General features: G+C 39.3%; 1 protein-coding gene across 3 annotated transcripts in view; it reads left to right on the top strand.

The window, feature by feature from the left end:
* The window catches only part of tasp1 (taspase 1), a 119,301-nt gene that overhangs the window by 20,361 nt on the left and 85,049 nt on the right, over window positions 1–13,891 (top strand). For all 3 annotated transcript variants that reach the window (XM_012962750.2, XM_018093794.2, NM_001127096.1), the window contains 3 exon segments: window positions 1,684–1,804; window positions 3,364–3,448; window positions 5,618–5,697. In XM_012962750.2, coding sequence (XP_012818204.1) covers window positions 1,684–1,804; window positions 3,364–3,448; window positions 5,618–5,697 — 286 coding nt within the window.

The following is a 13,891-nucleotide window of genomic DNA, read 5'->3' as shown; positions in this document are numbered from 1 at the left end:
CAGCTCCAACCTGGCCCAAGAAAAGTCACCATACTGAAGCTTGAATGAATCCAAAACTTTCGTACTTGGCGCGAAAGCTGCGAAAAGTCGCGACTTTTTCGCAGCTTTTGCGCCGAGTATGAAAGTCGTAGCGGTATGAAAAAGTCGCGACATTTTGCGAAACATTCGTAATGGCTACGAAAAAGTCGCGACAATTTCCGAAAAAATCGCAAAATACCGATCATTACGAAAAAAACCCATTCGGACGCCTTCGGACCATTCGTGGATTAGTAAATCAGCCCCCAGGTGTCCGTGCTCTTACATTCCATAACATTGTTATCCTCAATAGGTAGTGGCCACTTAATATATTGTGGTTTAATGTGAATGTGCATTTGTTAAAATTCTTCTTTGTTAGATAATTAAATCCAAAATACATTTATGTTCTCAGAGAAGCTAAGCAACATTTCATGTTTAAATGATGTCACTTTTAGGGGAAAATTGAAGAATTGAATTCCTCTCCAGGTAGATTCCTTTCTTTAAATAAAAAAAAAAATAGCTTTTAAGATGTGGTGGACTTTCAGAAACTAAAGTGAGGGATGCTCAAGGGAAATTAGATCATTGGATTTGCCTGCGTTTGGATGCATTTTTAAGGTTTTTTTTATAAGCCAGGAAGCAGGACCTCTGTAACATAATTCACAAAAATAAAAAGAGGCCGAAAAAGAGACTCAGCACAGTACAGGCATTGTGCGCTGCCATAATGTCAATTACATTTGTGATTAATAAAACATATTTGGTATATTTTCTCTCTGTTAGTGAAAGAAACTCATTCATTTGGTCCTGCTCGTCCCGTTACAGCAGCAAATATGTCACAATCATTAAGAGATTATGAGATTTAGGTGGTGAATTGTAATCTTTCATCTGTATAGTCAGTCTATTAGAGAATTATCCTTTGATGTGCACAAGTATTTAGAGACATGAGTGCTCTTCCATGGAATTCTTCCTCACTTACATTTTTTAGAAATAGAACAGACAATATTATAGGGTGCTGTTTTATAGATGAGACCTATAAAGTACTTTAGCATGTCCTCCAGACTGGTATGTCATGATGATCAGCAGCTGTTATTGGTGCTTAAATGTTTAGCTTTACCTCGTTTTGCAAAGCAGATTTTTTAAAAAGCAGTAAATAAACCATATTTTAATTGCAAGAGTAGTAAATAAGGACTGCCTATATGGAAGTCATTATCTTCTATTAGCTGTTTATTGCTAGTGCCCCCTAAAGCCTAAGTTTTCTTAAAGATATTACCACTGATTGATCCCTTGTTATTGCAAGCACCCCCTGTACTTCTGGCCTTTATCTATAATTCATAAAGTCTCCTGGGTCCAGGAAGAGAATAATTACAGAACAACTTGACCAGTTTGACCCTCTCTACTGGTTATATTTTGTTACCCAGCTGTCATTTCCACAGATAGAGGTAATAAATTACGTAGTAGATAAGTACAGTTACCAAAGCTTGAGGATAAAGGTGAAAAGGAAGCACACTTTTTGGAAATGGGATTTGGTCATTTGTGTTTAAATGCAGGTTCCATTTTAAGGTGGTCTTATAGATTTTGCAGTTTCTCTATTTTATTTGGCACTGCTTAAAATGTAAAAATGTCTTAAATTCATAACTTGTCTTTATTGATTCTTATGTTGTGTTTTCACAGGACTCCCCGTTTACAAATGCAGGAATGGGCTCAAACTTGAATCTTCTCGGAAAAATAGAATGTGATGCAAGTATAATGGATGGCAAATCTTTAAGTTTTGGAGCAGTGGGATCACTGAGCGGTACGAATTAAAAAATGAATAATATTTTTATATATAGTGAATAATGTACCCCCTTTTGTAAAATATAAGGATACTGTAAGTCACCGAGGAGTTCCCTGACCATAAAAGCGTGATGCCGAAGGCCAAGGGCTTTTACACAGGTCATGGGACTCTAAGTTGATCTAAAATTAGGGATGCACCGAATCCAGAATTTAGTTCGGGATTCTGCCTTTTTCGGCAGCATTCGGCCTGCCCGAACCAAATCCTTATAATCACAAGACTTTTGGTTACGTGAACATGGAAGTTAAAAAAAATATTTAAGCACCTTTTTATTTAATCGTTACATACCCTAATGTGCATATGCTAATTCATTTCAGTATTTGCCTGCATATTTTACGTAGAATTTGGGTTCTGGCCGAGCCCAAAAATAGTGAATTTGGTGCATCCCTACTTCAAATATCGTCATATTTTACAGCAGGAAGTAGCACAAAATTTACTACAATAGACGTGTTTCAGTGAGTGACACCAATGACAACATCAGCAAGCACTGATTTTAAAGATACAATTTACAGGATATTCATGGCTCTTGCCATGTATTTTATACACAAGTGTAAGTTTTGTTTTTACTCTTTGGTACAGTTTTAAAGGTTAAAATGCCTGTAAGAGCTTAATATAACATTCTGTATAGTGTATACCTGTATCATGCTTTGTCTCAACATGCAGGGCCTGAAACTAGGGGTTGGCAGAAGAGGTATGTGTCTAGGGAGCAACTGTCCCCCCCCCCCCCCCCCCAGTCTAGGCCCTTGTCTCTGAACCACCCACTTGTCATTATCCCCTTGTCCTGGTGCCGCCACAATTACTTTGTCAGTGAGCCATGTGTACCCACAGGTTGAGGCAAAGTGGCCAGAAGATTCACCTAGGGTGCCCACCGGCCTGGCCAGGCACTGTCAAGGTGGTAAAATAAGCTATTTAATTCTAATGAATAAATACAGCGGTTCGCTTGGGGACATTAGGATAAACACTTAGAGGCTTTCTTCCATCTGTACCTTTAAAGGAGAAGGAAAGGCTAAGTCACTTGGGGGTGCCAAAATGTTGGCACCCCCAAGTGACTTTAATCGCTTACCTTGTACCCCGGGCTGGTGCCCCTGTTAGGAGAAAACAGCACCAGCCCGGGGTACCTGTAGCGAGCGCTTCCTTCTTCCGCGGCGAAATCCCTGGGCCGGAGCATGCGCATTAGAGTGAAAAGCCGACTTTGTTGTTAAAGTTCAGCTTTTCACTCTAATGTGCCCACGCGGAAGAAGGAAGCGCTCGCTGCTACCCCAGACTGGTGCGGTTCACTCCGAACAGGGGCACCAGCCCAGGGTACAAGGTAAGCGATTAAAGTCAATTGGGGGTGCCTAACATTTTGGCACCCCCAAGTGACTTAGCCTTTCCTTCTCCTTTAAATATCTTAAGACACATATTAAATTCTAACATGATTTTTTATTTAGTGCATTCATATTCATCTTTAATGATCCTTAGTTTTATGATGTCATATTTATTATGTTCTATTAACTGTATTCTCTGCTTTCTTGTTAAAGGAATCAAAAATCCTGTCTTGGCAGCCAACAAGTTACTTTGTGAAGGACAGAAAGGGAAACTTTCAGCTGGCAGGATCCCCCCTTGGTAATACCATTGTTTGTATAATCTACATTTTTAACTTTTTTTCCATTCAATACACATGATTTGTATAAGCTAAAAATAGCCCAAGTGTGAGTACAAATTGGCCCCGGAACATCTTGTCCTCTGCTTCATGTGAGAACTATTAATTGCCCTCTCCTTGATGTTAAGATGGATGTTTTTGACAATTCTAATTTCTTTTGTCTGTTATTTTTTTTTGTGTAGAACAAACAGCTGAAAGTTCAGTTTAAAAAAAAAATATTATTTTAGCAACATTTTTTCTGCTGTTTTGCACTCTTGGCATGTTCTTGCATTTCCCTTTGTAGTGGCAAGACAGATTTTTCTAACAGATGACCTTATTGCCTGAGAGCTACAAAAAGTAAAAGTATTGGGCAATAAAGGATGTTGTCGACATACCACATTACTTGTAAACAAAACAATAAAACATATTGGAGTTGAATATGTACCCCAAGGCCTTTTTTAAATAAATTCAACTCCAATTTAACAGTCACCCACCATTTATTTATATAAAAACATTGTTTTGAAGGCCTTTAACTGATCAGCAGAATAATGAAGGCTCCAAATATTGGAAGGGTTAGGATTTCAGTTAATGTGTCTGATCTGCTGCCTGAATTAACACAAGTGCCATAAAAATGTTAAGAATTTATTAACAATCACCGGTTTTGGTCTTTGATCACTTGAAGTTTCATTTATATTCTTTATAAGTCATTTTATTGTAATGATCTCTTCTAAGCTGCATTTAAGGTTCACCAGTTTAAATGTATTTGTTCTAAAATAGCTGCATATTAAATATTTTAACTAGGGATGCACTGAATCCAGGATTTGGTACAGGATTCGGCCAAGATTTGGCCTTTTTCAGTAGGATTTGGATTCGGCCAAATTCAGGCTCCTGGCTGAACTAAATCCGAATCCTAAAAATCTCGTGACTTTTTGTCACGTAAACACGGAAGTTGAAAATGTAACCTTTCCGTTACCTAATTAGCATATGCTAATGAGGAATTAACCCTTCCGTTACCTAACTAGCATATGCTATTTAGGATTCGGTTCGGTATTCGGCCAAATCCTTTATGAAAGATTCGGGGGTTCGGCCGAATCCAAAAAAGTTGATTAGGTGCATCCCTAATTTTAACAGAAAAATGGCGGAAATAAATATTTCATATCCAAAACAATATAATGAAAAATAATTCTAATTACTCTGTTATAAGATATCATCCCTGAGCCTGCTTGGAACTCATGTGTGGCAGAATGTTCCATGCTATTCAATTAATATAGGTAAAAGTATCCAGAAAGCAAGAATTGCATGTTTTTCTACTTTCTGTGTTAAATATGGTTGAAGAGGTTGAGATGGCTGTTAACACACCAGTTATTTAACTAAAAAAAATACATTTATTGGTTCAAGAATAACATTTTTAATGGTGGAATGAATTATTTGCAATGTGCAATAAAAACTACACCATAAAAATCATGACAGAATGCCACATTTGCCTTATTTGGGGGAATTCACCAAACCTATAGAATTAAATTTGTTTAAGTTATGTATTGTATGTGGAGTTGTTATTTTAAAGGTATCTTGCATAGAATGACTATAGCTGGCCCAATGCAGGCAGATGTAAGCTATTGAGTCGGCTGCTTTTCTGCCCGTGCATGGGGCCCCCACAATGGCTTCCCAGATAGATATCTGTCTTAAAATGACAAGATATATATAGGCCAGGTTTGAAGATCTGGCAGGCAGGGACTATATAGGCAAGTTGATGTGGTCCTTTCCTGACTTGCCTACATAGGTGTCAGTTATGATCTGATTGTTGGCCTAGAGCCAATCTTTCAGATCAACCAAATTTAAGAATATTGGTGGCCAAATCGGGCAAAGATCCAGTAAAGATGACTACAGATACCCATGCTATTTTCTTTTTATAGGAATGCATTCATTTAAATAAAGCGATTAATTAGTAGTCAGTATTCTGGGTGTGTTCATTACCCAGCTGGTTGAAAGAAAGTGAGTTTGCAGATTTCTTCGGTGTACAATCTTTTGGATTGTGCTGATGTGCTGCATCTATATAGCCAATTAATTTCATCAAGATTATGTCACTTACATCTGTATCTGTGAATACAAAAATGCAGTTTTACAAATAGAGCAACTCTTATTTCTGTATGCAGCTTTCTGGTTGGAGATGGTGCATTTAAGTGGGCCGTAGACCATGGGATACCAACATGCCCTCAAGACATAATGGCCACAAGTAAGTATGTTCTAAAAAGATTAATGAAAATATTCTGTATCAGTGTTTTAACGTTTGCTTGCGATTTAAGAGCCCCAACTTCAGTATTAACTTCCAGCCACTGTAAGTAATTGCAAAAGCAGTTCCTGTATGGAGGTGTAAGTAATATGAGGAGGTGCTTATCCAGATGACCATGATGTCATTGTAAGTCCCTTATTATGGCTCAGATTAAGTCTTATAACTGACTCTGTGTCCTGGGGCTGTCTCTTGGTGTTTATGCGCTGATCATCACCTCCACGGCCCCATTGCTTATATCAACATCTGCCTTACAGCTCAGCAGCATCCAAAACAGATGCTGTGTTATTCACCTTCCCTGCAATCAAAGACTTGCTGTTGTCATAGTGTTGGCTGCCACATTTCATCTGAAAGAAACACTGTTTCAGCAAAGAACTGTATTAAGTATTTGCAGTTTGTCCTTGGAAATAAAATCACAGTCAAAAGTAACCTTTGTAAGCTTGCCCTCCAGATCCAGTTATTTAGCAAAAATGTTCTGGTCTAAAGTGTGCCCTCCTTTTAAGTACTGAATTATTTGTGTTATGTAACACTGACCTATATAAAAAGGAGACAGAGGAGTGGGGTCTTGAATGAAACCAGACTCTTTGTATATTACATATACTGTCTGGCTTCATTCACAGCGGAGGCATGAAAACAATGTTTAAGTGCCTTAGATGCCATACCAGCTCATTAGCCTTAAATGTAGAACATATGGGAAGTGTAGCCTCTTTCCAGGGAAGCCAAGTAACTTGCAGGGAAATCAGCTGAATAGAGAATCAGTAGAATCCAGAAGTTTGCTATGTACAGTGCAGCTAGCTTCCTGCCTATTAGGGTTTGCATTCTCTCCATCTCCATATATAACATGCTAGTGATAATGTAACAAATCCAGGGGTTATATTAAGAATTATTGTTCTTTACAGCAGGGGTTGAAAGTGGAATAATTAAGAATTACATTGCTGAAATCAGTTACTAGTTTAAATAAATATTGGCAAACATGTCTATAAACTGCAAAGATTAGCAGATATTTGAATAAAATATGTTTTTGTGTATTTAGATATACAAAAGAAGCAAAAACGAAATCCAAACCATCCTAAATACTGACTTAGGTACTAGAGGAACAGGGCCATAAAGTATCATTAACTTTCATTACATTGGGGCTGCTTAGATGAAACAGTGTGTAATGGTTTATAGAGGTACAGGGTGCAGTTATCCTAAGGGCTTCACAGATGCTCACTATACCAACTTGTGAGACTTGTTAGTGAAGCACTTGGGACTCCTGGTATGCTCTGCACCTTAACAGGTCAAGGGGTGCACATTAAGCAGCACTGATACAAAGCATTACTTTTTCCATCTCCACTATACGTGTCATATCCAACTATGTGTACCTTAAACTGCTTCTTTACTTGGACCCAAGGTGTGTGAATATTGGAAGTCTTCTTTAATTGGATCCTCTTAAGCAGCTCTGGCTAATTATGCAGGGCTCCGTGTATAGTGTTCATGAGGCACAGAAAGTCTCTGCCTTACAGAGCTTCTACATTATGGGTGGCCATACTTGGGAAGATCTGCTTGGGCCATTGATCAGACCCATGAATAGATTACTGTGTTTACCATTTGTTGCTGTCAATGTCTGATGGCAATTTCTAGCTTTTCCAATTAATATTTGACTAAAGATGGCTATACACAGTAAGATCCACTTGTTTGGCAATGTCGTGAATAAGCGGATCCAGTGTTAGGCTGGGATACCAGGGGCCCACCAGAAAACCTTACTGTGGGCCCCTCTCTTTAAACTATTATTCATCCACTTCTCACTCAACCTCTATCATTTTTCTAGTGTTTTTTCTTTACGTACTATAATCTATTCTTTTTTATATTTAGTCAATTTGTTCCCATAGAGAAATAGGAAATAAACATGAATTAGGCCAAATAGTTAGAAGAAGGAGGGCCCACTGACACCTCTGGGCCAGTCTCACACTGAGCAGATCTTCTCCCATTATGCCCACCCTAAGGCCAAACGATCAAATTACAATAGTGGGCATAGGCGCATGAATGAGCTGATGCAGTCCCTGATCCGATAGAAAATCAAACCTGCCCGATTGAGATCTACCCAGTTTTAGGCCAGATATCAATCAGGTAGGCTCGTCAGGGGTGTCCATACATGGACAGATAAGCGCTGGAACTGGCTAAAAATCTGCCCCAATATGGCCACCTTAAGCCCCAATCAGATTTTGTTGGAAATGCCATTGTCTTGTGGCTTGTGCCAAGTCTTCCAGTAGGGGTGCATGGATCCTTCTGTGAGTTTGTTTTTATTTTCTGTATTTTGTATAATGCTTCTCAGTATGTCTGCCTTTAAATATGTTTTAGATTTACTGATAAGTTTGTTACAAATTTTCTATTACAAATTCATATAAGCTTACAGGTTCATAGAATAAGACCGTCCATCATAATCCTGCAGCTGTTATAGAATGGTGCTAATAGGAAATATAAATACTAAAATAATAGCCGCAGCATAATGTGACAGTTACAAAAGCAAGCAAACTCATGTACAGAGCACTCGCATTCCTTGTTCAGACCTCTGTCTCCTAATCCTTGTAGCTTCTGATCAAAGCAGTTTTTGTCTGCTCTCCATTCTCCTCCCTTTTGGTAAATGATCTCTTATTTTACATTTCAGCTATGTCTCCTGTTTCACAAAAGTTTACAGCAACTGTTTGATCTTTGTCCTTTCTACGAATGGCAGACTGAGTTTCACCCACTCTTTCTTCAATTCGTCTAGTTTAAACAACAAACAACATGTTGGACTGAAAAATTAGACAACGTAATTATTAAACCATAAGCCCTTGTGTGGTAGATATTCCCTTTAAACACTTCTTACTTTGTCTTTTGATTGAAATTTTGTTTTAATAAACTGAATGCCTGCAGGAACCAGGCTATCCCTTATTGTTTGCAGTCTTTTAAATCTTGGAGGGGGTCTTTAACAGTTTAATTTGTACCCAGTAATTTTTCAGAACGATCCAATTTCAGTATAATTAATAAGGATGAAAAAAAGAACACACTATAATTTGCTTTTATAGTCAAAGGGAGCTTAAACAAATCTTCCTGCAAGTCGGCTACCAATTGGACAATTTCTTAAAATCTATGTACACTGTACATCAATACCCACCATCAGTGTTGGAATTAAATAATGTTTTATATAACTTTTACAAAATAGCCATACACTGGCTGGAACTGGCTGCTGTCTCTACTGCTTGTGACCACATTAAACAAAATTTCAATGTGCCCAGGTGTTATTTGGTTGGTACTTGGGTATATATGAAAATCTGTGTGGGTAAGGACTGCATAGGGCCAAAGGTGTGGTCCTTTCCCCATAGGGCCTTCATAGGACCCTATTTTCTTATGATCAATTGGCTCACAGGTAATGATTATGCATGATGATGTACAGAAGTCTTATCTTTTATTTTTCGAACTTTAAAGGAAAAGAAAAGTCTAAATCACTGGGGGTGCCAAATTTTAGACTGTTAAGCACCCCCCCCCAGTCATTGTAACTGGTTACCTGATACCCCAGGCCGGTGCTCCTGTAAGCAGAAAACTGCACCAGCCCACGGTATTTCTTCAGAAGTTCTTTGGCGCGATCCTTATCCTCATCTCTCTTATTTTCACCGGCAAGTGAAAGAGCAGGCTTTTCATTTCTAAATTCAGCTTTACTCTACTGCGTGTGCATGAAGACTCTGAAAAAGATGAGGACAATGATCTTATGCAGAAATATCCTAGTCCGGTGCAGTTTTCAGCAAACAAGAGCACTGATCCAGGGTTACTGATCCAAGTCACTGGGGGGGGTGCTTAAAATTTTGGTACTCCCAGTGATTTCAACTTTCCCTCTTCCATAATTGGGGCCTACGGACAGCTGTCAGCAAAGGTCTGAATCATTGCATCAATCTGGCCAGATATATCAGGCAGGACCTCCTGAAGGCCCCTTAAATAGTGATGGGCGAAATAATTTGCCAGGCATGGATTCACAGGGAATTTCTGCATTTCACCATTGGCGTATTTTTTCAAGAAACTTAAAAAACAATTGTCGCGTGCATCCAAAAAATGACTTTTTTTCTGTGTTTCACAACTTTTTCACACATTTATATTTGTGCACCAAAAATATCATATCCATTCCATTAGAAAACAACCATCAGTACTCATCAGAGTTTGTCACCTAACCCCTTGTTTGTCCACTACTCCAGCAGGGATCTGACTATTATTGCTTCTTATTGTAGTCTGATATTGGTAGGCAATCTCATACCTCCCAACATTTGAAAACTGCAGAGTGACAAAAAGAAATGGTGCGCATAGTGTGGCAAAATTGTTTTAACCACACTCATTTTTGTGACCACACCTTCTAAATACCACTCCCATTTTACAAAATTTGGTAGGTTATGAAATGTTTGAACACATTTCTGGGGGTTTTGGGATCTTGTTTTATGTATTATTAGTTTTGCTTATGAAGGTGAAATTGCCCTTTAAAATATGCATGTCTCAGAGAACTGTTTATCTTATTAATTACAACTGTATCTAAGTGCAGGGTTTGAGTATTCTGGGCTCTTTGCCAAAAGCCTACTTATCTAATTAAGTTTGAGAAACGTCTCTTTTTTTGGATTTTTTGCAGGAGATCAAAGGGAAATGAGGGACTTTCAAAGGGAAATGAGGGACTTTTCAATAAGTATCTGGGACTGCGGGCCGAGCTGTTAAAATCGAGACTGTCCCGTAAAAATCGGGGTAGTTAGGAAGTATGCAATCTGCCTCTGGGATACTATCCCTAGGTTGATTATGAAAAGTCTACTTTAGACATGGGCTATTGTATAGAAAAAGGTTCAGGTCGTAAATAGGGTTGCCACCTGTCTGCTTTTGACTTGGACAGCCCGTATTTTGGAAGGGCTGTCAGGGTCAAAACCTCCTACCCGGTTTTCCAAATTAGGAGAACCAGGCAGGACTCCCTGAGATTGAGGGGGCGATTGGCCAATTGCCGATCGCCATGTTTTAGCCCCGCCCAGTGATGTCACAACCCTGCCTCTTCCCAGCCCTCATGACATCATAGCCCTACCTTTTCTTCGCTCCCTGTGATGACACTGCCCGCCCCCTGCCCGGCGACAAACGCCAGCAGAGGTGGCAACCCTAGTTGGAAAGGTTTAGAGCAGGGGTGGGCAAACTACGGCCCGTGGGCCACATCCGGCCCCTTGGCCTTTTTAATCCGGCGAGACTTGGTGTCATTGGCGGGCCGAAATTAAAGAGACGAAGGGGGCCGTAACGCTGGCCTGGCCCTGCCCGCCCTGGCCCGGTCCGGCCCGGGGGTAAGTAAATGTGGCCCGTGAGCCAAAAAGTTTGCCCACCCCTGGTTTAGAGATACAAAGCCAGGCAGTGAGATGGGAGTATATAGATGCCCTTTCATTTAAGTAATATTTGCCTTATTATCTAGCCGTTTGGACGCCATTTGTGCATTTCTATGGTAGAGCACATAAATAAAGCACCGCACTAGATTTCAAACAATAAGTACTTTCAGATTTGCAGTTCTATAAATGTGTCTGTGCTGCAGAGACTGTTGGAATGGGAATGCTTTATATGCTGTCTGTTTACACTGAGACAGTTGAAAACTATTATCGCAGCTCAAGCTGTTCTTTGTGTAGCTGAGGACAATCATGATAAATGTCTGCCAAATAGAGTGATATTGGTTGCGCTGCTTTCATCTGACTTCTGCTCTCATTTGTTTTGTCGCCATTCTGTCCTTATGCTGAAGACAGAGAGAATGGTTAATTTCCTGTTGTGGAATATAATTGTTAAACAAATATGTCTGTTGAGCATTCGGCCTTTTTATAGATGCCGTCTCAAGCCTTACATAATCTTCCCATGCAGCACCATCATGTGTGCTCATATGGAGAGAGTTTATGATGTAAGTAAATTACTGCTATTCTTCTTCCAAACTTCATCCACAAATAAGGGAATTCCAATGTTGCTAAATAGTTTGCTGTTATATTCCATGGAAAATATGTTTTTTAAGGAGTTTTGTGTAATAGTAATCCTCTAGTGAGGTATCATGGGGTCATTAAAAATAGTTTTGCTTAGATTGATTTAAAGGAGAAGGAAAGACTAGTAAAGAGTTAATCTCAAGCTGCAGGCATACCTTCAGTTGTCTCAATAGTGCCCTTAAGTCTCCCCATATTTCTCCTGTTCAGATGATCAGAAGCCTCATAGGAATAAAAAAAAAAAACACTGAGCTCTGTAAAGAAAGTTCCCATAATGCCTCACTCCTGCACCAACACCTCTGTACATGCTCAGTTTAAGACTATGAGGAAGCTTCTGCTGATTGGCTCAGATCACACATTCCTAAGGGGGGGAGGGAGTTCTTAGCATTCTTGAGGGAGGGGGAGCAGGAGAGGGGAGAGAGAAGAGAGCTGCGCGTCTCTGGCACGGGTAAACAAAGAGACAACAAATCCTGTTTCTTTTGACAGAGAACTCAGTGCAGGGCTTCTGTGAGTGCTTATGGCTGTATTTACATTTTAGTTTTTACCTTTCCCTCTCCTTTACGTTATTATTATTATAGTGTTCATTTTTTTTTTTTGTTTGTTTGTTTTATGAAACCCTTCCTCCAGCTGCAAGTCTGTGAGATAAGGAGCAGCTCCATATATGTTGCCCATTCTACATCACCCACAAGGGGGCCTCATGTACACCTAAATGCAGAAGGGCATACAGCACTGAAGTGGTCCTTATGATTGAATAAGCTTAAATATGTCAGCTTTGGTGTTTGAATGATCTTGCAAGCGTGACCAATGGAGGTGACTGAGTACAAAGGGCAGTTACTTTAAAGTTCATAAGACGTCTTTACTTGATATTTCACTCAGCAGGTCTATTCAGTGTACTGCACCTGCACATACAACCGTTTAGTTGTACTTCAAAGAAACTTTTTGTACTTTATCAAGTTTAATTTTGGTATAGTGTCCCCTTAAAGACAAGGACTTGACCCGAGTTTTCATGCTATGGATACCATTTACGCCTTAGCAGTTATGAATCTGATTTATTCTGGCAGCTCTATAGTGTTCTAAAAGGGTATACGCTTATTAAATATGACTGCAGATTACATCTTGAAAGTAGGAGGAAATAATAGAGATCTGGAACTTATTTTTATAATATAATTAAATTATGTGTTACTAACTGCTTTATCTTGAAAAATAAAGACTGTTATGAGTACAGCCATCTCTTTTGTAACAAGAAGAAAGGGATTTGCATCTTTGTTTATGAAACCAGAATGATGGATATCAGCAATACATATCATGTGGTCTGGGACAATATCTTCCAAAATAACATTTAAAGCGTATTGAATGTCAAAAGGGGAGCAGTTTTCATAGGTTATTGTCTGATTTTCTTCCATATGTCTTGCAACAGGTCTTCTGGGGGTCTGAAGGGAAGTTCCAGTGCCCCCCCCCCGCTGCCAGCTGACATTGTTTGCAGCTCCCCAGTCAGCTGGAATAAATGAAAGATTTTCACGTGTTCCAATGTGGAATTCACAGCCATCTTTTAAAGAAACGGGTTCCATCTATATATTGGGAAAGGATTGTTTTTACAGTAAGAGCTGTAAAGTTGTGGGATTCTCTCCCTGAATCAGTTGCACTCTAAGGATAATTGAAGAGGCTTAATAAGGTTTTTTTGTTCTAATTTCCTCTGAATCAACCTGCAGTTAGGTAAATTTCATATAGACAAAAAGGTCGACCTTGCTGGATTTGCATCTTTTTTCAACCTAACTTACTATGTTAGTCTAGGGTTAATGTATTCAGTTTCTGGGGTTAATGTATTTAGCCATTTCTGCAGTGATCTTACTGGCATATCTGGGGTTAATGGAGTGCTTATTGACCATTTTTGCAATGATTTTACTGGCATATCTGGTGCTAATGGAGTGCCCATTTCAGCAGTTGCAGAATGCAGGAGACACAATGTGCCATGGAATGCTTTGGGTCATAATAAGTCATGAAATTGTAGGGGCCACTGTTTCTGTCTGGTGTACCTTGTGCTTCTGATGCTGCGATTTCAAACATGGGAAAGGCCGAGTTTTCACGTTCCATGGTATTTAGAGATGTGGTAAAAATTTGTTGCCATGCTGTGCACTGTAGATTGTTGGTTTTCTCTTTTTGTT

Source organism: Xenopus tropicalis, chromosome 5 (assembly GCF_000004195.4).
Source record: "Xenopus tropicalis strain Nigerian chromosome 5, UCB_Xtro_10.0, whole genome shotgun sequence".
Lineage (NCBI taxonomy): Eukaryota > Metazoa > Chordata > Amphibia > Anura > Pipidae > Xenopus > Xenopus tropicalis.
This window is presented reverse-complemented; position numbering and strand designations above follow the sequence as displayed.